This window comes from Cyanistes caeruleus, chromosome 15 (assembly GCF_971803275.1).
Source record: "Cyanistes caeruleus chromosome 15, bCyaCae1.hap1.1, whole genome shotgun sequence".
NCBI lineage: Eukaryota > Metazoa > Chordata > Aves > Passeriformes > Paridae > Cyanistes > Cyanistes caeruleus.
Window position 1 is genome coordinate 5,617,614 of NC_141715.1, and position 25,936 is coordinate 5,643,549.

The 25,936-nt window shown below is 52.4% G+C and overlaps 1 protein-coding gene across 1 annotated transcript; it reads left to right on the plus strand.

The window, feature by feature from the left end:
• Window positions 1-1,456: 1,456 nt before the first annotated feature.
• On the plus strand, window positions 1,457-14,866 carry LOC111935510 (LON peptidase N-terminal domain and RING finger protein 1-like). Its single transcript, XM_086851227.1, has 12 exons — window positions 1,457-2,004; window positions 5,675-5,793; window positions 6,206-6,328; window positions 6,531-6,656; window positions 7,263-7,398; window positions 8,186-8,279; window positions 9,389-9,503; window positions 10,140-10,261; window positions 10,656-10,814; window positions 11,240-11,402; window positions 11,488-11,634; window positions 12,724-14,866. Exons 1-12 carry the CDS (start codon window positions 1,632-1,634, stop codon window positions 12,910-12,912), a joined length of 1,866 nt encoding a protein of 621 aa, XP_086707353.1. The 5' UTR covers window positions 1,457-1,631; the 3' UTR covers window positions 12,913-14,866.
• Window positions 14,867-25,936: the final 11,070 nt, after the last annotated feature.

Genomic DNA, 25,936 nt, shown 5'->3' on the forward strand with positions numbered 1-25,936 from the left:
TGCTATGCTCAGCTTTTCAGGGCAATGTTACCAAATGTCACCTGAGATTTCTCCAGTTTGGAGGGATCTCTTAAAAAGATAACGGAGAAAGCAATAAAGTCTATCAAGCCCACATAAAGTGCTTGGTTGTTGAGCTTTTAAAACCATTCATGAGCTCTTTAATATAATTGCAATAGATTTGGAAACAAAACCTGCTCCACAGCCCAAACCTCCATCAGCCACTCCCTCAGTGCCTCAGTGGGGCATGGGTTTCACCAGCACTGAGGTCCTGCTGGTGATCTCTCTCCCTGAGCAGCCCTGCCAGTGTGTGCATGGGTTTGGATTGTTTTTGGGGACACACAAATGAGCCCTTGGGGAATGTGCATCATCCTTATATAAATTCTGATCTACTAAGCTCCAGAGCTGCCAGATTTCAGTTGTTTTTCTCAGCACCTGCTGTGCAAGAGCTGCTGACTTTTTGCTGTGTGCTGAGGGGATGCATCTCCCTTGTGAAACCGAGCCCATCCGGGGGTCTGTGAGTGGGGATTGTCCACATACAAGGTCTGAATTTATCCAGTTCTGGGCAAATAGAGCATCTGAGGGGGGTGCAGTTTCCCGTGTACTTTGGAGAGTGCCCCTTTGTCCCCAAACACGATGGGTTTGCATGGAGGGTAATGCAAAGAGGCATCTGGGGCAACCCAGCCTCACCAGCCTGCCCTGCTCCGGAGCACCACAGCCAGCACTCGACTCGCACTCTGGAGAGCCTCAGACAGCTGAGGCACCCCAGGTATCCCGTGCCACCCTCTCTGGAGCATCCCACCCTTCTGTCCATCACAGAGCACATTGTGTCCCCCAGGCCTTGCACCCCGGCCCTGCTCCACAGCACCCCGGATACCCCAGGCAGCACCGTGGGCGGCTCCAAATTATCCTGGTCCCACTCTGGGGCACCCCGAAACACCCCCAGCATTCTGCATCTTGGTCCTGCTTCAGGGTGCTCAGGACCCCCTGGCACCCCGTGCCCATGTGCTGCAGAGCTCTCCTCCGCCCAGCGCACGGCTTCAGAGCCGGTGTGCGCTGCCCCGGAGCGCCGCAACATCCCCGGCTGCGGGAGGATCGGCAGCGGAGGCCCCCAGCACTCCTGCATCCCGGCTTGGGGGGCGGCACGCCCCGCACACCGCCCCCCATCCCCGCACACCGCCCCCCATCCCTGCACACCGCTCCCCGTTCCCGCACACGGATCCCCGCTCCCCGCTCCCCGCACACCGCCCCCCGTTCCCGCACACGGATCCCCGCTCCCCGCTCCCCGCACACCGCCCCCCGTTCCCGCACACGGATCCCCGCTCCCCGCTCCCCGCACACCGCCCCCCGTTCCCGCGGGCTCCGTTACGAAACGCGGCCGGGGCGGGGCGGCGCGGGCGGCCAATGGCGGTCGGGGCAGCCCCGCCACCGGCCCTGCCCGGGGTCCCTGCGGCGGGCCGGGCCGGGCCGGGCCCGCAGCCGCAGCCTCCGCCGGGCCGGGAGCGGCGCGGGGCAATGCGCGGGGCAATGCGCGGGGCAATGCGCGGGGCAATGCGCGGGGCAATGCGCGGGGCAATGCGCGGGGCAATGCGCGGACACCGCCGGCCCTAGGGACGGCTCCCCCGAGTGTCGCCATGAGCGGCCCCTCCAGCCCGAGCTCCCCGGGCCCCGGGGAGAGCCCCTCCGGGCAGCCCCTCGGGCTGGACCTGCTGCGCTGCCCCTGCTGCCGCCTGCTCCTCTGGGAGCCGGTGACCGCGTCCTGCGGTCACTCCTTCTGCAAGCCGTGCCTCGGCGGGGCCGGGCCGTCCCGCTGCCCGCTGTGCCAGGAGCGGCTGGAGCTGCTGGGTGTCGGGGCGGCGAGGTGCAGCGTGGTGCTGTGCGGGATCCTGGAGCGATGCGTGCCGCGGGAGCGGCGGCTGGCCGGGCTGGCGGAGCGCGCCCGGGAGCGCCTCGCCCGCGGGGACGCGCGGGAGGCGCTGAGGATGGCGCAGAGAGGGGTCGAGCTGGGTAAGGACCACCGGGCTCGGGGGCTGGGGCTGCGGGTGGTGCCGCGGGGGGCGAGGGGCCAGCCCAGCAGGCCGAGAGACGGGGATGCACGGGATGCCGGGCTGTTGCGGCAGGTGAGTAGCGATGTGGGTGCCAATGTAGGTCACCGCGTCCCTGCAGCTCAGGGCGCTCCAAGCCTGCACGGTCCGGAGCTGGAAAACGTGGGAAGCTGGAAGTGGTGTAAAGCAGGGCTGGTGGGGATGGGGATGGGAAGGGAGAAGGCAGCTGCTGGGCATTTCTGCCATATCCGTGGAGATGCCGAGGTGCTGGGAGCTGCCCGGGCCCGCCGCCGGTGTCCCATGGGCCACGAGCTGGCACAGGAGGGGACAGGGCAGCGCAGTCAGTCCCGTCTGCCAGCCCGGCAGCGTTGCAGGGTCGGGAGAAGAGCTCTGCCCAGGGGGCGGCTGTTATGTAAAAGTCGCTGGGACTTGTCCAGTCGGGGATGGACACGTCCTCTCCCCCAGGGCCAGAGCCTGGCGAGGACACAGCCTTGGCCGAGCTCCTGTGGCAGCCCCACCGTGCGGGTCAGCGCCCGGCCCGGCTCCTTCTGCAGCCGCCTCTGGCCAGACATCTCCCTGCAGGGCCGGGATCGGGGGGGTAGGGTTTGATCTGCTTTCATGTGTGGCTGTAAGTGGATTTCTTGGAAAGTAATACTTAAATAAAAGGGGTTATACAATGCGTCTGGAGCAGGGGGTTGGGGAGACGGAGGCAGAATTTCCTTTCTCCGCGGCGTTTCTATGACAGCGCTGAGCTCTCCTCCCGCAGCGCAGGCTCTTATTCATCGCCTGCTGCGAGGCAAGTGCCAGAGGTTCAGGGTAAGCCTGGAAACGAAGGGCTGAGCGAACCGGTCCATCCTGGTGTTGGCAGCAGAAAACAGGTCCTTTTATGCAACCTCCAGAGGCATCCGTCTCTCCCTGCACACCCTTCTTCAGAGCAAAGGCACACGCACACTTCTCTAGTGCTCATTTGCCAGGCTTTTTGCCTGATTGGGGTGTACAATTACACATTCATTTAAAAACCCTTTGTTAGTATAAAGAGGAAACATTGCAAACTGTGTCCTCACTCTTCCCTGCACGTTCTGTTCCCCGAAAGACAGGAAAGTCTGGCTGAGGGCAACAAGGAAATTGCAGTCCCAGCCCCAGCTCCAGTGAATCTGTGCTTGCTGGGGCTGCCAGGCTCAGCCACGTGGGTGGTGCTTTCAGGATGTGTTTTCCAACTCCTGCAGCCAGCTTTCAGCTGCACAGTTTTTTACCGGCTGCCTTTCACTTTGAAACGGAACCACTGATAAATGTTTGACCCATGGGGATGTTTTATTTGTGCTTCAGAGTGGTGTGATAGGCCAGTTTGCGGTGCCCAGCTCAGCCCCCACTGTAGAGCAGCTCACTTTGCTTGGGTGGAAAGAAACTGTAAACTTTTTATCTTCATTCTTTCTGAGTGAACAACAGAAAAATGTGCTGTAATGCGTAGCACAGGAGGCCCTCTGACATGCCTGGAGCGTGGAGGCTGGCGAGTCTCTGAGGCTGCCAGCTGGCTGATGGCCCTGGTGTGTAATGATATCATAGATAAAAAATAGCTGCAGCAGCAGGGAAATGCAGAATTCATTGCTCTGTTTTACACATCTGGGGTGGGGTTTTTTTTTTTGCCAAATCAGTCACTTTATTGCTGGGCTGTGCGAATGTTTGAATGGGTTTGCCCACATGGAAAATAAGACTCTATACTTTGTACCTATTTGTACATCTCTACTCCTTGTAAGGGCTGGGATATTTAATCTCTGGATGGGTGCTTGTGGGATGGGGCAGCAAGTTGCCATGCTTCCCGACTTCAGCTCTAATATTGGCTGATATTATAAAGGAGAACAAACTCCCAGGGAGCAGGTGTTGATCTGCTGCACTGCTCAGCATGGCCAGTGCAGCTTTTGTTGCAGGAGTGGCCATGCTGAGCGGTGCAGCAGAGCAACACCTGCTCCCTGGGAGTTTGTTCTCCTTTATAATACCAGCTCTGGTGCAGGAGTGGCTGTGCCTGGCGGTGCTGCCCTCTGGGTTAGGGTGACATCAGGCAGGGAGCAAAGTCTTGCTGTGCTCTGTGCTGAGCACAGGGACGAGGAGGCCACAGCCATGGCAGAGTTTCCTCCTGTGTGATAAGAAGTGGTGGGTGCCTGGGCAGGGTGACAGCAGAGGCAGGCAGGGAAATGGGCAGATGCTCCCTGCACCCGCCTGTCATGGAGCTGCCGGTCCTGACCTGCAGGTTGCTGGCAGAGCTGCATCAGCACCGTGTTTGAACCGGGCCAGGAGGAAATGCTGCTGGCTTTGGAAGTGCAGGAGAGACATCATTAACAGTGATGTTTCCTGATGACTGCTGATCAGCTGCCAGCCAGGCCCATGGACCCAGCTTGCCCCTGACAGAGCTCCTGGCCCTTCAGCAAGGTGAGGTTGCCCACAGCAAATGCAGCAGCAGTGTCTGAAAATGGTGCCTTAATTTATGATACAAGGCTGGCCTCAATGCCAGTATCCTGCAGGGCCACCACGTGTAACCTGTGCTGGATCTACCATCATCCCACAGGGAGCTGGGATCCAATGGGAGGACCTGCATGATGCTGGAGGCCTCCCCAAATGGACCAGGGAGCAACAAGTCCCCAACCCTCAGCAGCTTTGAGCTGATGCCCAGAGCTGGGAGGATGCAGGGCTAGATGCACAGACCTGTTACTTGAGCTGGAGCACCAGCACTGCACTGGATGTAGGTCACCTCCATGAGCTGTGATATAACGGGGTGGATCTGGGCATCTCTGTATTTCAAACCTACAAACATTACCACACCTGGTTACTCCACTAGTGTGGGCTCTTCCTGATAGGAAGAAAGCTCTTTATGTGGTTTTCCACAGGAAAGAAGAGGATCTCACTGCCAATTTTTTAGGAAAAGGCAGGAGCATGTAATGATTGGTGTCATGATTAGCAAAGTCTGTGAGACCTGTGCCCCCCCAGCACCCTGATGTCCCATCAGTGACATGTTGCTGACAAGGAGCTGGGTCCTCAGTTCTCTTCCTCAGTTTTGGGAAATCTCAGCCTTTTTTCATACTTGGAAACCCCAAGTCATGTGGTGCAGGCAGATTCTTGCCTTGGTTTCTCATCTGCCCCAGGAGAGCAGTGACAGCCAGGTGGGTCTGGGAATTCAGGTATCCAGCACTGCAGTCCTGTTTGGTAACGTGTTATTGTGACTCTGCTGGGTGAGTCACTCCACAGAGCCTGCTGTGGCCACAGCCCTGTAAGGACTACGTGTATGGTAGAGCCTTTCTGCTGCATCCCAAAGAGATGGATGAAAGCCCAGATCCCAGCATGGCTGAGCCCTGAGGCAGTGGTGGGGCCTCTTGGCTGAGGGTGTTTAGGGAAGATGGGTGAAAAAAAAACAAAGGAAAGAGCCTCAAACAATTTAAAACTGAGTATTTAGGGGAAATAACTTCCTTGCAGAGGCTTACAAAGCCAGTGTGTCCTGATGAAGAGCACTGAAGGACCAGGCTGTGCTCAGTGTGAGGCAGTGGCACAGGGACTGTCCCACTGGGGTGGCCTCTCCCCAGCCTCATCCAGCCCCACTGCCTCACCAGGGCTCATCTCAGGGGTGCCCACATTTCTCTTTCCAGCCCTGGACTCCAGCTCCCTGCGGCTGTGCCGGGCAGAGGCCTTGCTGGCCCTGGGGCAGTATCCACAGGCACTGGAGGACCTGGATGCCGTGTGCAGGGCTGAGCCTGGAGAGCACGAGGTGAGTGAAGGCCACATCGACTGGAACCAAAACTTACTGCACAGGAGCAATTTCCCCCTCTCCTTGAGTCTCCATCCTGCTCAGAATTGCACTTGACAGACCCATTGTGTTGCTAATCAAAGTGGCAGGTGCTGTGTTGCTCTCACAGGAGAAGTCTGGCACCATGTCCATCTTTTACTCCTTCTTCAACTCTCCCTAGGCTTGGCTTTTGCAATTGCTGCGCTTTGGAGAGTCCTGGCTTTTTTAGGCAGATCTAATCAGGGGAGCAGTGACATGTCTGGGTGCTTTGGCTTGGGGTGGGAGCAGGCAGGAGGCAAAGGGACATTCCCTTGGGGCTGGCAGAGGAGCTGAAGGGGCACAAGCTCAGCTGGTCACTGTCTCATAGTCACCACATGTTTATTCTGCTCTGCAGGCCTTCTTCAGGAAAGGGAAGGTGCTCCTGGAGATGGGGCAGAGAGCCGAAGCCCTGCTGGCGTGGGAACACTGCCTGACGCTCAGTCCCCATTTCCAGCCAGCTCGGAGGGAGATGGAGAAGGTGGGTGGGCTCTGCCATGTTCCTGTGCTCTCATCACACAGGGGGATGTCCTTGTCCTCTGAAGGACTCAACAGAGTGCTCAGCCAGCACAGACATGTCCTGGGCAGAAGGGTGCTTTGGGGAAAAAGAGGGAGCCTGGCAGCCCTCTCACCTCCTTGCTTTTTCCTCCTAGCATCCCTTAACTCCTGCTTTGTCCTTGCAGATCGTCATGGAAGCCGATGCTCCTCAGCCTTGCACAGCTGCACAGCTGGGTGATGCTCACCTGAGCTCAGCTGGTTCCCAGCCTGATGGAGGGAGCCCAGTGCTCCCATCTTCCACACAAGCTCAGGTAAGAGCCTGCAATATCTGAGTCTGCAAGGAGGTTTAATGTCCCTCTGGGACCTGCCTGTTGGGAATGGGGGTGTGATAAGGGAAGGTTGTGCAGGACATGCAGCCACGCTTACCTGGTTGTGTGCTGGGATGAAAATCTGCAGGTACCATCAGGGCTGATGCTGTGGGGACTTGGGAAACAGAGGAGACTTTCTCCTTCTGTTCATCTCACTACATTCAGGGGGGAAAAAAAATCTTAAACTTTTTTTTCATCTAAAAACCACATTTGAGAATAGTTCAGACCATTAGCAGTTGATAAGGGAAGCTTGTATTTTCTTCTTTGCCTTCTATAAACAAACTTAGAAGGTTTGGAGAGAAGAGTGAATTCAGAAGATGGGCTCAGATACACCTAAAGAGCAGATGGTATGTTTGGCCAGAGTGAACCCATGTTTTAACATGTGATGGGCAGCAATGTCTGAAGGCCATGCTCTTGCTGTCCTGCAGATGTCAGCTGTTAATGTACACGGGGAGACCTCCTGGTGCCATCGGGCTTGGTGGCACAGATGGGACTGTGCATTCAGAGGGAGAAGAGGGTTTGGGCTCAATTTCATCTTGCTGTGCCTAGGATCAGGAGGGAGAGCTGGCAGATGGCCAAGGGGATGTTGGGTCTGAGCACAGCCAGGGCACAGCCACCCTTTCCCAGCCGGGACAACGGCAAGAACCGGAGACTTTGGCAGAGAGTCAGGGCCAGTGGTTGTTGGGTGAGTGTCATCAAAGGTACCACAAATGTTTTCAACGAGGTTGTGTCATGCAAAATACTTGTTTGAGATCCATTTTGGCCACTGAAAACTTGGTGTTTGCACTGTGTCCAGCTCAACAAACAAATATCCCAGGGGCATGTGATGGGGCAGCTCTGGCCAGGACATTTGCTGCTTCTCATGCACGTGAGGAGGATCCACCTGATCTTCCTGTGTTGAGCTGGTGAACTTACACCAAACCTTTGGCTCCAGCTTGGTGATAAGCTCTTGCTGAAGCCAGTCATCACTTGCTCCCCATGTGGAGTCAGGGAGAGGCTTTCTTTGGTTCCCATGGGTTTAGGTGGGTTTTGGTTTAAATTTCCATGTGGGGGACAGGACATGCCATGAGCTGGGGAAGCAGCACCTCCATCAGCATTAACTTGCCATCCAGCCAGGTGGCTGCCACATACCTGGGTTTGCATAAAGCAGTGATGGCTCATGGCAGGTCTCCAGAGACTTCCATCCTGGAGCTTTTGGGCCACTTTGCTGCCCAGTGCCTCAGTTTCCCTGCCTCTAAAAGGAGGAGGTACCACCTTCCTCTGCCAAGCATCATGAGACCCACTGACACACCAGCTATGGATGAACATGGATGGATTAATAGAGGGGTTTATGTTGCATTTCTTAGTGGTTTTGTTTTCCTTTGACACTTTGAAAGCACTTTGTGGGGCAGTTATGTCTCAGAACGAGGTCAGAAAGCAAAGATTAATTTTCTATATTAAAATTTGATTTGTCTTCTCTTCTGCCACTATAGATAAAGAGGAAGAAACAGCAGCAGCAAAGTGTACCCAGCCATGCCTCAGGGAGTCACTGAGCATATCTGACTTGGAGTGCTCCCTCTGCATACGGTGAGTTCTCCAACAGGAGAGTTTTTAGGATGAAGAATTAGAACCTGCTGGGTTTTCTTCAGTGGTGTGCGCCTTTCTACACATCTTAACAGCAAGCTCAGTCCTGAGTACTGCTGAGATGTAGGTTTTGGTAGAGATAAGAGGGAAAGGCAGGGGCATGGAGCTCCTGCAGGAGCACAGATCACCCTGTCTCAGGGTGCAGCATCACTGGGGCTGTCCCCAGGGACACAGCTGTGGAGGTGGGGATGTTCAGTGGGGGTCAAAGACCAAAAGTAGTGGTTGCCCTTTGTACCTGCAGGCTGGGGCAGGAAGGTGTTGCCCAGGGAAATTCCCTCCATGATCGGGATATTGCAGACCTAGAGGGAACATTTCTGAGCTCTTTTCCTGGTGCAGGTGGAGAAGGGAATGGGGTAGAGCCTGTATTTGTCTGCCAGCTCCGGGCTGGGGAGGGGCTGGTGTTGCAGTGCCACAGGGCATGCTGAAACAGGGCTGTTATTGCTGGTGTGTCCCAGGACATGGAGCAGTTGTGCAAGTGGCTGCTGGCAGAGAGCTGGGTGGGTGTTGCACTGCCAGATGTGCAAGTCACTCAAGGTCCTGCACGACAGCTTTTTCCAGGTCTGTGCACGGGGGAGAGAGATTGAGGCTGCATCTGATCTGAATTATGTGAATTTGGGTCTCTTCTGAAAGAAGAAAACCATGTTTAGGACGAGTCAGGGCTTTCTTGAGACCTTAATTTCATTTCTGGTCCTGGAGCTACCTGTGAGCAATTTGAGTGCTTGCTGCTGGCTCTGCTCCTGGAGCAGGGGAAAAGGAAGCACTTTCCTTTGGATTACACACCACTGGGGGTGTCTGGGGAACCACAGCCCTGGCAGGACCAAGGGGTGCCATGTGTGTACTGATGGGGTCTGCTGGGATTCCATGGAGACCCTGCAGAGAGGGGGAGCAGAGCTCAGGCCTGGAACAGTTCTCATCTCATTATGCAAGCCCAGCAGTCTGAGCCCAGACTTTCTAATTAAAGGGCTAATTAAAGTCTCTCTCTGGCAGACTTATCTGTGCTCCTTTCCCTTTGCTGCTCTCTGCAATCCATTGACTCTGATCATCCTTTGCAGGATGTTTTTTGAGCCGGTGACGACGCCCTGTGGTCACACCTTCTGCAAAGAGTGCCTCGAACGCTGCCTGGACCACCGGCCCAACTGCCCCCTCTGCAAGCAGAGCCTGAGAGAGGTGAGGGCACGAGTCCCACGGGATGGAGCCTGAGGGAGAGCTGGGAGGCAGCTCCAGCTGCTGGCTGCCTGCCCAGGGCTGGGGTGGGAAGGTGCAGTGCTCTTACATTAGCAGCTCCCTGGCACGGCGATGTCAGCTCCACTCACATGGGAATGACCAGACAGTTGATAATTAAGACCAAGAGATTAATTTCCACAAGATGCCACAGTGATTTAGTGAGATTGTAAACAGGAGAAGAGAGAGAGAGAGAGAGAGAAGCAAATGCTAATTGCTTTAAAAAATGGAAATGGATGGAAAACCTGCTAGCCTGGAGATTTGATTTAATCTTTAATGAAAAGGGATTCAGATGAGACCATCAGGGAAATTAGGTTGTCATACAAGGACTGCATCACTGTCAGAGACAGGACGCTGTGTTGGACGGGCCCTGGCTCTGAGCTGTGTCTGGAGGTCTCGGTGGAGCTGACATCCCATCCTGCTCAATGGCTCAACATCTCCCAATAGATTTTATCCTTGACTTTCTCTGGTCTAAAATTACCTTCAGTTCCAATAAAAGTGAGCGTGATTCAGAGTCCAGCAGGGATCCAGGGCTTCCTCCCTGCTCTTCTCCAACCTATTTTTGTGTCTAATTCCTTTCAGTACCTGAAGGCTGGGAGGTACAGCCCCACGGTGCTGCTGCAGGACATCATGCTGGCCACCTTCCCCACACAGCTGGCTGAGCGCCGGGAGCTGCACCGGGCAGAGATGGCAGAGCTCTCCAAGTAAGCAGGGACTGCTCCTGTGTGTGTGTGTGCACATGGGGATTGGGAGGCACTCTGAGAGGGCTGTCCACACCCCATACCATTGCTCTGGCTTAGTTCTGCTCAAATGATGTCTGTCCCACCTCCAGGACCACATTGCAGCAGTGCTGGATGGGTGTGGAATGCCCTATGGGGCACTTGGGGGTGAGGGACAATCTTTGCAAGGAGCTGTTTTGTGGGCAGAATCTGTCTGTGGTCTCTTGGTGAGCCAAGTGGAACTTTAGTGTTGCTCTGCACTGGACATCACTTCTTGTGGTGAAGGACACCCCTGGTTTGGGGGAGCAGCTGATGCAGAGCCATTGGGATGGGATTTGCTTGGAGAGGCATCACAGTGGTTTCTCCTTCTGTCCCTCAGCCTGACCAAGAACATCCCCATCTTTGTGTGCACAATGTCCTTCCCTGGCATCCCCTGCCCTCTGCACATCTTCGAGCCTCGGTACCGCCTGATGATCCGGCGGTGCCAGGAGAGCGGCACCAGGAGGTTTGGCATGTGCATATTTGAGAATGGGAAAAGGTGAGCTCCTGGGCTCCTGCCCCAGCTGATTTGCCCCTCTCTGCCTCAGCCTCAAATATCTAAAATATTGAGTAAGTCAGAGAGATTTCCTGTCAGTGCCATCTTGCAGATGAAATCAGCAGGGAGGTGGTGCATTCCCCACACTGCAGAGTGAAATGGAATCAAAGAATGAGGTGGCTGTTAAATACAACATTCTTGAACAGCTTCTGACTCAGGATGTCTCTGAGCTCCATGGTTCTCTGGCTGTGACCTCCAGCTCCTCTTAATGAGCACCGTGGGGAGACCTGCTTGAATCTCTGAATTTGCCCCTGCCCAGACATCTTGTTCCTGGGCCTTTTCCTGCTTTGGAGATGGTACCTTTAGGAGAAGCAGCTCTCTTGCTACCCATTACCCCAGCTCAGCCCCTGTTTTCTGTGTCCCTGCAGCTTTGCTGACTATGGCTGCATGCTGGAGATCCGTCAGGTGGAGCTGCTGGCGGACGGGCGCTCCTTGGTGGACACCATCGGCCGGCAGCGGTTCCGGGTGCTCAGCCGCGGGCACAGGGACGGCTACCACACCGCTGACATCGAGTACCTGGAGGACAGGAAGGTGAGGGCAGGGCTGGGCAAAATCCTGGGCTGCAGTGGGGCAGATCCTCCCCATGGACACCTGTGTCCCTCTCGCCTCCGTTCAGGTGTCCGGGGAGGAGCTGCAGGAGCTGCAGTGCCTGCACGAGAGCACCTATCGCCTGGCCCAGCGGTTCTGTGAGCACGGAGACCTCACCTCCAGGCACATTCTGATGCAGCATGGATCGCTGCCAGAGAAGGAAGAGGACATCCAGGTAATGCCCAGAGGGAAGGGATGCACCAAACAGAGTACCAAGAGAGCCTCTGAGCAGCGCTGTTCCTGCACTAACCACCCTGCTTCCCTACTCAGCTTCTCCCCAGAATGAACAAAACAAATCCAGTTTTTCATCCCTGTTACGGCATCTCATTCAGAGAGTTGGTAGGGCTTGTAAAGCTGCATGATGTTTCTTTATGGTTTTAAACTGGAAACTGAGCACTGAGTTCTGAAATCTTTCGCAGGGTCTTTTTCTAAATGAGAACTCAGAGACTGAACTCTGTGTTTGAAAACACTTTGGGAAAAAGAAACCAAACAAATTGGTAAAGAGGCAAGCTCTGCCCCTGCAGCTTGTTGAGTCTGCAGTCTCCTTTCTCACTGTGATCCTTTGAGACAGCCACAGCTGGGCAGAGGTGAAGAGCTAAGAGGACAGGATTCAATTTGCTTATTATACTGCTCTGACAAATTCAGATTCTGTAGGAGAAAAAAAATCTCAAAATCTAATTTTCACTCCTTTAAGAAAGTGTTTCCTGTCTGGATCATTGCAAATATACTCTTGCTGGCTTGTCCCAGGCTAATGCTGTCCTGGCCAGCAGTCATGTTAATGATGTGCTCAGGAGTTACAAAACACTCAGCCTCCTTCAGCTGAACCAAGGTTTTCCTTCTTAGTTTGCCTCAGGTTATAAAACACCCACTTTACAAAAGCAGTGCCCAACAGCTTCGCCCTCCTGGCCTGCACCTCACCTCTTCAACTGATGGCCAGTGTTCCAAAAACATTGGCCATGCAGGATTTTGCCTGTGTTTACAAAAAGCACTGGCTTAAACAAGGAAATGCACGAGATATTTCATTGTCTCTTTAGTATAGACTTTTTACCAGCTACATCTGTGTCTGGAGGCTCCCTGGGGAATGCTTGCCTGGAAATTAAATTAGTTTGTCCAGCAGTTTTGAGCTTGGATGACGAAAGGGCTGTTCAGATGAGTACCTTGGCCAAAGCTGGCGTTGCTGTCCTGACAGGAGTTTCCCATCGGCGATGCTGCCTGCAGGGCACCCCTGCCCTGACGTGGGGGTCTCTCCCTCTCTCCTCTCCAGGCTTCAGCAGACGGCCCGACGTGGTGCTGGTGGCTCATCTCCATCCTGCCCCTGGACCCATCCTACCAGCTGAACCTGTTCTCCTGCACATCGCTGCGTGCCCGCCTGTCGCAGCTGCAGCACATCCTCACGGCCCTGCTGCAGCAGCCCCCTCCCCACCACCTCCGGCACCCCCGGGGCCGCGTCTGAGCCCGCTCTGCCCTCCCTCGGGCTCCCCTCCACCCTCGGCTTTCTCTGTGCGTTGCTTCCACGGTTTGTGTGTGGTTTGAGCCGCCCCAAGCCCCAGAAACGTGACCTCAGCGATGAGCTGGGCGCGCTGTGCCCGGCTGTGCCGTCCGTGCCACCTCCGCGAGCTGCCTGGTGCCACTGCTGTGCCACCAAAGGGGATAGTGGCACGCAGAGCTGGCTTGTGTCTCCAGAACCAAAATCGCTTGCTGAGTGGCTTCTGTGCTGAGGAGGGTTCTCTTTAGGGAGAGGACTGAGTGCAGGGATTGCCTCCGTTTTGGTTCTTCCACTTCGAAGGATAATTTAGTAGATAATTTGGTAGATGATCCTGATTCATGCAGGAAATTTAGAAGCTGGGGAGAGGTGGCACTGGGGAAACAGAGAAATTCCAGTGGTGTCCCCCAGCCTTGGGATCTGATTGCTCTGCCACTGCTTACAACTTTGACTTAGTTTGTGTTTGAGCAAGAGGAAAGGTTAAATTAAACAATCTGAAACTCATGGTCTTGCTCCTAACCACCTCCATGGCCACGTGGTGAGGAGATGGTTCTCTTTGAATGCTCTCAGGTCCAGACATCCCCTGGACACTGCCACCAGCCACTCCCCTCACTGCAGGCTCCAGTGCTCTGAAGAGGGGATTTTGACAGCTTTGGTGCTTTTCCCCCTACTGTTGCTGACCCTGGCTGAGTTCAGGTTAAAGGGTTGGATCTGGGGGCTGGGAGGAGCTGACAGCACAAGGGAAGTTTAATCTGGAAGTTTTGTTGTGTGACTTTCTGCTCCTTGACTAATGGAATTTCCCCCTGTTCTGTGTTTCTTGTGGACTTTCTGCCTTCTCAGGAGAAATCAGGATCTCAGCTGAGGCTGGGCCCTTGCACTTGGGACCCAGAATAGTTCAGGATCCCCAAAAAAGCACAGTGAAGTCAAGGGGATCCAGGGGGAGTCAGTGCTTGTCTCTAGATACAGGGCAAAGACTCTCTGGAAAGACCAGGCCTCCATGGAAATCCTGAAGATTTGGGATTTTTGTCTTTCATCCATAATTTCAGTGGCTTTGGGTTCAATTCTAGGAGTGACATCCACTTAGTTATTGGATTAACATTGCTTCTGGAATTTTATCCCTGCATTTCTCAAAGGCATCACACGCCCTCAGAGAGCTGTTGGATGTGTGTGTGGGACAGAAAATCAGGACAGTGATCCTTACCTGCAGGTATTGCTGGGCTGAGCCTGGGGTGGGAGGCTGGGTATAGCTCCAGAGAGGTCCCTGCTCAGGGCCACCACCTTTCCCTGTCCTTGTGTCTCCAGGAGTGAGAAGTCCCTGTCCCTCCTGTCCATCAAAGTGCCTCCCTGGAGCGACAGTCAGGAACTGAGGGCTTGCTCCCCAGGAACCTCTGTGAGCACAGGGCAGCTCAGAGCTGGATTTGCTGCTTGACCTTTGAGCTGTGGTGCTGGCCCAGGAGCACCACAACTCCCAAGGAACCACATCCCTGGGATGTCACACTGGCATGGGCTGGGGTAGGTGATGAAGGGATACTTTGCAGTCCCAGGGCAGGATGACACTAAAGTTCAGGAAGTGCCTTTCTTTTCCCCATGGCCAGTGTGGGCTCACCCAGTGACATCCCCACCCCAAGCCACTCACCTACCTCCTGAGCTGCCATTTCCTCAGGGTTGAGAGGTCCCTGTGGGTCCCTCCAGCAAGGGGTTGGCATGGGGGGCGTGCAGGGAGAAGTGTGGCTCTGCACCCTGTCACACTGGGGAGGAGCCAGGGACCAGAGCCACCTCAGCCCGGCTGCTTTGGGAAGGGATCTGTGCAAATCGCTCCAGTTTGCTTGGAGCACCTTTGTGGTTTTTATTACTATCTTTGCTCTTGGAATTATATTTTCTTTCAGGTCATTGAAATAAAGACCTTTGTTGTTGTTGTTCTCTTGCTGGTGTTTAACTTTTATCTGCTCATTAATAAAAGTGCTTGGGCATCCCTAGGGAGATCTGGGGACATGTGGAGAGGTGACACCCTGGCCTTCAGACAGCAAGCTAGGCACAGTGATCACAGTCCAGCAACTGCAGATGGCAACAAGGGGAAGAAAAAAAGTGGTTTTGCTTGCAGAATGTGTGTGGAACAAGACAGGAGGAATGAGCTCCTGCCTGTCATTGCAGCTAAAGGCTGTGGGCAAGGATGGGATGGGAGATCAGTCCAGTAGAGATGCTGACCAGTGTGGGATGACCCTGGAGGCAATGTCCCCAAATGCTGTGGCCAGCATCTGTCCCTGTCCTGCCTTTGCAGCCATGGGCAGAGGCCTGGGAGCTGGGAGTAGGTTAGCTTTTGGCATCAGGGATGGGAGATGATCCAGGGAGATGTGCATGGGCTGCATGAGAGGGTGGTCCTGGATGGAAGGTGATGTCCTCCTGGGGCAGCTCTCACCTGTCTCTTGCTCCCATCTCACCTCTTCCCTCTGCTTCCCAAAGGTGCCATCCAAAATCAAGGACAAGAAGGGAACTGCCCAGCTGTGCTGTGCACCTTTCCTGGGGACATGGAACAGCTTCAGCAAGAGAGGGAGAGGGCTCAAGAGGTCTGAGATGGCAGATAACCCTAAACAGATCCCATGCCTCAGAGCAGTATCCCTGCTAACCCATTAATAACTGTTTCCATGAGGAATTATACCTTGAATTCCCCCCCAGCAATGCTCTACAGAAGCAGCTGTGCCCTGATGAAGCCCAGCTGTGAGCTATGGCTGGTGCCAGCTCTTTTGGTGGCTCTGGCAGCCCAGGCCTTGTGCCCAACCTGTGGCTGGCGTGTGCCCGGGAGTCTGGAGCTGACAAGGATCCCTTTGCCGTGTTGCCCTGCTCCCACTAGGTGTCAGGAAGAGGCTGAGTGTGGGCGAGGAGGAAGGCACGGAAGGGATGTGCAGCATCAGCTGTTGCCAGAGCCTTGGCTTTTCTCTCCCTCAGCCCCACAATCAGCCCTACTCCCAGCCCTGGCCCCCGGCAGGCTGTGCTCTCCATCAGCACAGGAGGGCTGGGGACCTGTGCAGGTCACTTTGATCCACCTCCAGCTCCCCAGCCAGGTCTGTGCTGCAGGCTCCTCTCCCCACTCCAGCCAGTTTGCTCTCTTGGGACTGGAGCAGGGCACTGGGGCGTTTGGGGGTGTCCTGCTCCCCATCATCAGTGCTCAGGCAGAAGGGGACCTGGGGGTGCTGGTGACAGCCAAACACGAGCCAGCAGTGTGCCCTGGTGGCCAAGAAGGCCAATGGTCCCTGGCCTGGATCAGGAATGGTGTGGCCAGCAGTAGGGAGCTCATTCTTCCCCTGTACTCAGCACTGCTGAGGCCACACCTGAGTGCTGTGTCCAGTTCTGGGCCCTCAGTTTGGGAAGGATGATGATATCCAGAGGAGGCAACGAGGCTGGTGAGGGGCTGGGAACACAAACCCTGTGAGGAACAGCTGAGGGAGTTGGGGTTGTTTAGCCTGGAGAAAAGGAGACTCAGAGGTGACCTTTCTCCAGGCAGCAACTGACAGAACAGAGGACAGTCTCAAGCTGCACCAAAGGAAATATAGGTAGGATATCAGGAAAAAGTTCTTTATGGAAAGTGATAAAGTACTGGAATGATCTGCCCAGGGAGGTGGTGGAGTCACCACTCCTGGATGTGTTTAAGAAAAGACTGGATGTGGCACTCAGTGCCATGGTTTTGTTAAGGGCTGGGTTGGACTCGATGACCTTGAAGGCCTTTTCCAACCCCGTGATTCTGTGATTCTGTGATATTCCAGCCATCCTGCTGGGCACGGCCTCAGCTTGGAAGTGGGAGGTGAAGCAACCCCTTGTCCCAGCACACATCTGGCACAGAACAGCATTCCACAGCCCCTTCTGAAGGCAGCCCAGGCATCTCTCAGCCCACTGGCATGAGCAGCTGTTTCACTGAGCAGCTGGGATGGGTCAGCAAAGGCCTGGCAATTCCCATGCTGCCTCCCTCCCAGCCTTGCCACACAAGTCTGTGTGGCAGAGGGGACTGCATGTGAGCCTCAGCCCCAAACCAGCACCAGAGCCAGGGGCAGATGGGTCTGTCTCTGTGTGGGCTCCTGATGGCAGTCAGGGCCCAGGAGGAACCAGGCACCTGCAGCACAGGAGGTCCTGGCTGCCAGGCCACTGCCATTTACCTGCTACCTGAGGACCTGAATTCCTCCCCTGTGCATCCCAACAACATCTAGTAATGATTTCTGGACTTTATGTAATGCTACTCAGGGTTTTACAGGCAGGAAGTGGGGTGGGAAGAGGAAATGTGCTGCCCAGGGTCGCACAACGAGGTCCCTGGTAGTCACTCTGCAAATGGGCCCCCTACCCACCCCACCCAGCCTTCCTCTCTGGGTGATGGGATGTTCCTGCACCTGGTTTTCCATCTGTGGGGAGGTATAAAGCAATGCTAGCACTGGCTCCGCTTCCATCACCCCAAAATGTGACCTCCTCCCCAGCAGCATCATTTCCTGCCTTTCTGTTCAACACCTTCCCATGGAGACATGGGTGACAACTTCCCTCACCCAACAGTGTGGGCAAGCAATTAGATAAAGAGGTAAAAAATTAATACAGCAGGTGTCAGACTATGCCTCATCTTTCTTTAACAAATGGTGCATTTCCAAACTAATTAGACCAGCCGGTACTTGAGAGAGCAGAAAATCAACAAAAGATTGTTCGAGCTAAAATGTTCTTCTCTAGCAATGCTACGTTCATGCTGGAAGAGGAGCACAGAACATGTTAAAGTTAATGAAGGTGGGAAGAAAAAGGAAAAAAAACCAGCACCTAATTTTTTCCACCCTTTAGCAATGCCAGTTGGTGCAATGAAAGATGGGTCATATTGTTCCTGCTTTTTCAGAAGAAAAAAAAAAAAGCAAAGGAAAGCAATGAAGACAGATGTGCTGTCTCTTTCAAGAAACTCACCCACGGGATGTATTCAAAGCTGGAAAATGACAAGTGATGAAAAAAAGGTGACTGCTGGAGCAGTTGGAGTGGGACCTGCCTATTCACCTGGAGAAGCGGTAGAATCATAGAAACACTGAATATCCTGAGTTGGAAGGGACTCACAAGGAACACTGAGTCCAGCTCCTGGCCCTGCACAGGACAACCCCAAAGATCACACCATGACAATGTTTGGGATCCTGTGATTGTGCTGTCCCTCCCTCTGGGCAGGCTGCATGAGGGGTGAAATCTCCTGTACGGAGCAGAGCGTGGTGATCACGGGCATGTGCTGAAGGTGACCCAGGGCAGAGATCAAGTGGCAGCTGGACAAATGCCTTTGTCTCCTGTGCAGAGCATTTTGGAGGTGCTGCTCTGGCATTCCCTGGCTGTGCTGCACATGGGAACTGTGCAAAGCCAAGCCCTGATCCCAGCAGGAGATCTGGGATGATGCATCAGGTGGGGCTGCCTGAACATGACGGTTGGTAATTCACACAATTAATATTCTGATTTACAAGGACAACCTTTCTGCAAAGGCTTTTCCAAAGCCATTTACACCCCTCAGATCCAGAAACACTACCAGCCTGCAACTGGGAAGCTCTGGATTTGGGACAGTAAGGAGGGGCTGCCTGCCACACCACCTGATTGAGGATCACCTTTCAGCCCCCGGGGAGCACCTGGAGCAGGGATTGCCCCCTGAGTCTCTGCCCACAGCCACATCCACCCCAAGTGCCCCTTGGTGATTCGGGCTCTCCCTGCTGATTCCTGATTTCACAAAACCTTTTGAGCCCAGGCAAAATATTTGCAGGACTGATTAAATATCGAGGAAATGGGAAACTTGTTAAAGGTGTGGAACTTATATAAATACAGCATTATTAAAATAAAATGTGACTTTTAGCAAGGACAGCTCTCTCAGCTGGGCTGTGTTTACCTTATTTTTTTCCTCCATTAATTACAGTCTGAGAGGAAGACTTGTGCAAATTGAAATAAATTAATCGAATTTGTTTAGAGTTTTGTGTGTCTGGCTTATGGGGATTGCAATTAAGCTGGTATGTTTGGTGTATTAAATTACATTGCCTAGATCTATTCTTCCCTTTTCAAGCACCATGAATGTGAAAAGGCAGAAGTCAGTGACAATTAGAAGGTAAACAGGCAGTGTGAGTGATGGTTATTTTACCTCCTGTGCCTCAAGAATTTCACTCTTTGTAAGTATTGAGGCTCATTCTGTAATGAATAGATCCCAGCTCTGTGCAATGAAAGATAAAGGGGAGATGATGGAGCAGAGACCAGGGCACATCCCAGCTCTGCCCTGGCAGAGGGAACAGTGATGTGGGTGGGAGTTTAGTCTGATTCTCCAGGAAAATCAGGCTCTGTGACTCAGCAGCCTTGTGTGTGTTCCTGCTGGTTCCCACCAGCAGCTGCCCAGTACCACCCACGTTTGACACAGGGGAAGAGGCTTCCAGATATATCGAGGTCCTGGCAAGGTCTGTGAATATGAGAAATGAAACGGATGAAAGAAATGAATCTTCCAGTGGGGAGGGGAAGGGGATGCTCAGCCCTTGTTAGCAGAGAATCTACACCACAGTCTTTTTCAAGATGGGTATTAAAGAGGAAACCTCACTTCACTGGTCTCATCCAGTTTTCTCTGGTCTTGTCCCAAACCAGCCACAGGAACAGGCTCAGTGGGAGATTGCTCCAAGACCCTTGAGCCCCGTGGAGAAGTGCAGCTGAACTTCATGAGGGATTCCAGCACAGACTAAGGAGAATGGGGCAGTTTCCTCTCCAGAGTAAAAGGAATTCTGGGAAGAGGAAAAAGGAAATCCAAATTTCAGCTGGTGGAGCTGTGCTGTCCACCCAAGGTGAGTCCTGGGGGACAATTCCTGCAGCATTGACTCAGGCAATAGAGACAGGCAGGAGGTGAGGAGGGTGTGTCCCAGAGCTGTGGGGACACACAGACACCCTGGGAAGTGCTCTTCAGAGACATGCCCAGGGTGTAAGGTGCTTCACTCCCCTCCCTGCCTTGTGACTCGTTTATGAAACCACAGAGGATTCAAAACTCACCTCCTGTCACTTCCCTGCCGCCCCTCTCCCTCCACTGCTTCCCGAGCCGTGCTCAGTCCAGAAGTCTCGCTGCTGTTTGTGCTCCTGGTAAAACCCATCCATCATGCCCCAACAGGAGAATCCCCCGTTGGCATCGCTGTGCAGAACAACCCTCCACTGTTCTCACCTGCTCCCAGCGCACTGGGCTCTGCTGGAAGGGCAGGAGGGCACAGCCTCCTCCCTGGCCATAAACAGAGGGTGAGCAGGGCTGCCAGGGCCCAGCAGTGTCTGGCAGATATGTTTCCTGCAAGCAAACCTCTTCACCTGGCCATTGCCCGAGCCCCGATGATGTATGGAGTGGCTGGGCTGCAATAGGATTTCTACCCAGAATATTGGCTGGATGATAAAGGAGTCTGTCTGCGGTGATAATTGCACCATAAATAGCTCTGGGTTTGGTAGTGAAGAGTGAGGCATTAGAAAACCTCACTCTCTGGATTCCTCCCACTTCCTTCCATCTTCCTGACTGCTAACAAGAGGGGAGAGCAGCTCGCCGGTTTTTAGCAGCCACGAGAGGTTTATTGTGCTCAGACACAGCTGGGCACCTTCCTGCACATAAATCTTAATAGCAAGAAAGGAGAGAGGGGGGAAAATCCAGCCCAGTTGGGTGATTACTGAAAAGCAGCAGGTAGGGCAGGATTGTGGCACAGCTGTCCCTCTTCATTGTCTCCGCTGCAGAGACACCTCTGTCTCATTCCCTCCTCCAGGCTTCCCCTGGCTCTTCTGAACACCCCCGGGAACCTGGGGGTAAACATCCTCCTTACTCCACTGATGGAAACTGAAAACCTGCCAGCCAGCCCCAAACACTGAAAAATGAGCCCAAACTGGGGAGTGCTGTGAAAGTCAAGTCTGGAAAGACAATAAATATGACCAGACTGGAAACTCTCTGGCTCCTGGATTTGTGAACCTGCAGAAAGCACATGGATGCCTTGTCTTTTCTTCCCCCCAAAAAAAGATGGGAAATGGATCTGACTTCACTGGTACCTTTACCTGCTCTTGAATTCCAAAAGATATTGGAATAAATAGAGGGTTTAACCTCTCATGTTAGGGTTTCTCACTCACATTAAATGCAGGTTCACCTGAGTTCTGTCCCCTGCACAGATTTGCTCACTGCTCACAACCAGCCACCAGCTACTTTGGGGAGAGTGGTGTAAATGGAAAAAGGGGTCAGGACTGAGTGGAGGCATCTCCTCATCAAGTTTTATTCATGGGTCAGTGAATTGCTGCTGTGGCTTTCCTTTTTCTCATGTGCAGTCCCAAATTTGCTACAAATAGCTAAAAGACGGACTGTGTAGCACACATACTTTTTATAAGCTTGGAGATCCTGCAAGATCCTTGGCAAAAATTCAGCCTTGAGGAGTCAGGTGTGACATACCACAAATGCTGTGACAATCCCATTCTTGGTTCCTGGGTCCCAGATCAGACTGAGGGGTTACAACATCCTGTTGTAACCCAGACACACTGACACCACTGTTGTTTTTTTAGGAAAGTGATTAAATCTATTTTTTTCTAGAATTTTGACGGGTCAAGGACTGAAGGGGGAAAATGGTTCTCCTTCCTGGACACTTTATAAAGCTCCCACAAATAACTGCAGTAGGAGGAAGGCAAGTTTTATTCTCAGATGGGAAAAGAGATGCTGAAAAGGCAATTTTTAAAGGAATTGAGTAGAACTGGGGGAATTCCATGCCCAGTGTCCACATTGCAGCAGAACCATTCAGCAGGCATGGGGTCAGTGCTGGGGCTCACACTGCCAAGAACAGAAGCAGCTCTCTCCTTTCTGCAATGAAGGTGCAATGAAGGCTGCTAAGCAGGCAGAAGCTTTTCAGCTCCTGTACAAATCTATAAGCTCCCCCAAACCTTCCTCTCCTGCACACCCAACAAATCCAAATGCCAAATATAGAACATGATTTTTCTTCTTCTTCTTTTTTTTTTTTTTTTAATTGCCATACTGGAGAGTTTGAAGCAAAACAGTTTACCCTGTTAAAGCTTTGGATTTGCAAGTTTAAAGCTTTCACAGTTCCAGGTGCACCCAGAAAGATAAGGGAGCCTGGAGGTGCGATGTTGTACCTAGAAATAGAGAAATAAAACTGTGATTAATTTGAAGGTAGTTCTTAATGCTCATTATTTCTTCATTATCTACTGCTATTGTTACAATGACCTCACCTGAGCTGATATAGGATGGCACAAATACCCTAAAGCAAACAGGGGAGAATTGTAACGAGCATTTGAAAATGCCAGAGATCCTGAAATCTTGGGACCAGGGAGGGAATGACTGGGCAGAAGAGAGTGGTGTGTTCCTCCCACTGACTGCTCCTCTGCTGATGCCAAAAGCTGTGGCATGGCCAGCATGGCCTGGGATGTGCAGAACACCAGTCCCTGTTGGAGGATGTTACTGGGATTCCTGGCAGGCCATGTGAAACCTGGCTTCATGAAGCAGATCCCAACATTTACTTGTCTGGACACAGAAGGAGGAAGAGAACCAGCCCAGGCTTTAAAAATATAATGAGCCTGAAGAAACAGCCTGGGAGCAGAGGGATCTGTGCTGTGGATGACTCAGTGGAATGAGGCGAGTCAGGGCTTTGTGGAAGAAGCTTTGGGAGAAAGCAGCCAGAGCTGAGATGAGATTAATCAAGTAGCAAGAGCTGCCCAGACATGGCTATTCTTGGCTGTTTTATTAGAAGGGAGATTACTGCCTATGGTCCCTCAAAACAAGTTTCAAGGCAATTAAACAGGCTTTTCAACAGGTCCCTTCCTTACTCAGCAGCTCTGCTTCACTCAGCTTGTCTGGCACGGGGATGGATTTATGCAAGGTTGGATGCTCTGGGTCTGGAGAAGCAGGAAATCCTTGTGGGGGCTGCACTGGCCTCCAGTCAGTGCAAACAGCACCACCCTGAGCTCTGTGCCCTGTTTCTCCTGGCCTTTTTCCTGGCAGCTGCTCTGCCTGTGCCACCTGAACAGGCAGCTCTTCCTCCTCCTGCCTGCTTGAGGCTGGACTTGGAAGTTCTGTTGACAAGAACAGGTGAGGTGGGAGATTTGTGCCCCAGATCATCAGCGAGGACACAGGGCTGGGGCACCCACAAGCCTGCTCTGGGGTGGACATAGCAAATGCAACCAGTTTTTGGCACAAAAAAATTAAAACCAGGCCCATATAATGTTTCTGTATCTGCAACAAATGAGTTCCATGGTTTGGAGCTGAAATAAGCTGTCAATGTTTGACTGTCTCTGGGAGTTAAAGCTTTATGCAAATGGTAGTGAGATTTTAGTCCAGGTCAGGAAAAAAGACATCCACTCTGAAAGTTATTAATTTTCTTGTCCTTACTTTTGAAAGTCATTCTCTGAGTTTTATTTTGTCAGCTTTCTCTCCTTTGAAAGCTCAATACCACCCACAGCACTGGGTACTGCTGAGCTCTGGCTCTAAGTCAAATCCACTTGCCTTCAGGGAGATGGAAACTAATCAATGAGGAATATTAAACAATATGAAAGCCTCAATGATTTTTATATTTCCCATAAAGGTCAGAGTCCCCCTGGCAGCTCCACGCTAACACTGAGCTAAAGGTGGCAGAGAGAGATGACAGATCTCAGAAAAAAGTTCTCATTCCTCTGTTTCCTGCAGAAAATGTTTTCTTACATTAAGGAAAAGATCCCAGTGCTGAGCAGGCTCAGGCTGGCTGGGCTGCTGGGCTTCTGCTGAACTGAATTTCGATTTTTCAGGTGCTCATGGGGAGCCTGAGCTGTCTCAGGTCTGGGCTTGCAGGTGTGGTGTTGCAGGGGAATGGGGTCCAGCTGCTTTTTCCCAGCATCTTTTCCCAGCCTGAGGGGCTCCAGGGTTTTGCTGGGAGCAGGATGATGCATTCAGGCTGCCCCAGGGATGCTCAGCATCCTTGCCAGTGGGATTGTGGGATCCTTCAGTTGACTGAGTATAACTCATCTGCCTCCAGCTGCCTGAGGTTGGGGGTTTCACTGGATGCCTGACAGGAGATTTTAGCCCAGGTTCAGCCCTGGGTTCAGCTGGTGATTTGGCACCTTGGCTCCCTTTCAAAGGTGCTGGGATGCAAGGAGGCCTCTCATGTAATAAGAGGTAAGGTGCAGGATGCAGTCCAGCCCAGCCCCTATTGACCACAGAAAAGTCACAGAAATATAAACCCTGAAGTATATCCATTGTTCTTCTCTGCACTTCTTCTATTCCTCTGGCAGCAATAAGAATTTAAACAATTTCAAGGTGAAGATTAAATTTCTGATTTTGCACTTATTTTTCTTTCTGAGTGATCTTAACAAGTCACTTTCCACTGTGTCTGGGACTTGTGTCCCTCTTTAAGGCTGATGCCACTTAACTTTCATTTCTATATCCAGTAATATGAAGAGGTTGATAATATTGAAGCACCAGTGTGAGAGACTTGCTAAAGGGAGAGCAGTAATCAGTTGAATCCTTGTTTCCATTCTAATAGCTACCTGGTTAAAATCTAAATCTTTTATTCTGAGCATTCCTGGCAGGGCTGAAAAGCTGCTGACACAATAGTTCAATCCAGCCAGAACCACTCAAGACCCTTTTTGTATTTAAGGTTTGTAAAAAAAAAACACTGCAATTAGCAAAACAAGGGGAGGAGAACAGCAGGAGGGACCTTGAAGGATGCCAAGCTGCAGCAAGGCAGTGCTCACTGGATAGAAAGCCAAGGAGCCAGGAGATTCTGGAGATTGCTGTGAGCCATTGCATTTTCCATTCCAATTATTTCTCTCAAGTGCATTGTTAACTGACAGAAGTTGGTCCCCTTCAAGTTTCTTGACAAGCAATATATTGTTAGAAAGGATGAAAATCAGCAGGTGCTAATTCCATCTCAATGTTCCTCCTTATCCATCCCAGATCTTCCCATCTTCTTCATTTGCTCCTCTTGATAAGATTTTGTATATGCTGCTGCACCTGGTTGAACACCATGGTTATGAGCTTAATGTGCAAAGTTAAATGTAAACAGGATTAAAAAAAAATCTTAGCAATTATAAAGCACTTGAAAGCATTCTCCCTCCTCTGCTTTGTTAGCACACTCTTCACTTGGCCTGTCTTGCACACCCAGCATTGCAGTAATTTTCAGGGGTAGCTCAAGTCCTTCCAGGCATTTCAGTCAAAAAGAAGCATTATTTTCTGTGGTAGAAGTGGCACAAGAAAATGGAAAGTGTTTGCCTTTATTCAACAGGAATTGGGAAAGGAATGAAAGTGAACTTCATTGAACTGAATTCAAAAATGTCAGGTGAAATTTTGTCTCCTTAGAACCAAGGACAAACATTTATTTTAAATTCTTTGGCTTCAGAGAAAGACAAAACCACAGCTGTAACTGCCTTTACCTGAGCAGAATTTGACTGTCAATCTGCACTCCTTGGTGATGTGCTTCTCTGCTGTTATAACCTGGGATTTTTTATTCTGAGGGCATTAGCAGAGATGCTTAATTGTCCATCTCATTTGGAGCCATTTCAGGTTCGACAGAGGAAAACATGGCACTACCATTCCCAAGGGATCGGAATTTAAAGTAGACATTAGGTCAGCATTTAGGGATAAAGCCAGAGCTTCTGTGGGGTGCTCAGATGCTCCTTAGTGCAGCTAAACAACAGCTCCTGAAATATTGTGCCTTGGTGGAAGCATCTGTCATCAGAGGCTCACTGTGAAGGCAGCTTGAGCCGATTGACCCCCCTGCCCTCCCATGGGAATGATTGACTCTGAACACAACTCACCCCTCTTCAGCTGCCCAGACAGCACTGTGTGGCTGGCAGGAGAAGAGAGAGACTCAGAAACAGCAGAGTTAGATGGGATTGGGGGGAATTTAGGAAAATCCTGATCTAGGGGCTGTAGCAGGAGGGAGATCCACTGCTCGTGCTCCCGCTGGCCACACTGCCCTGCAGAGCGAGCCCGGTGCTCCTGCTGCACACCAGGTGCTGACACTTTGCTGCTTGTAGCTGTATTTCCAAGTCTTCAAAG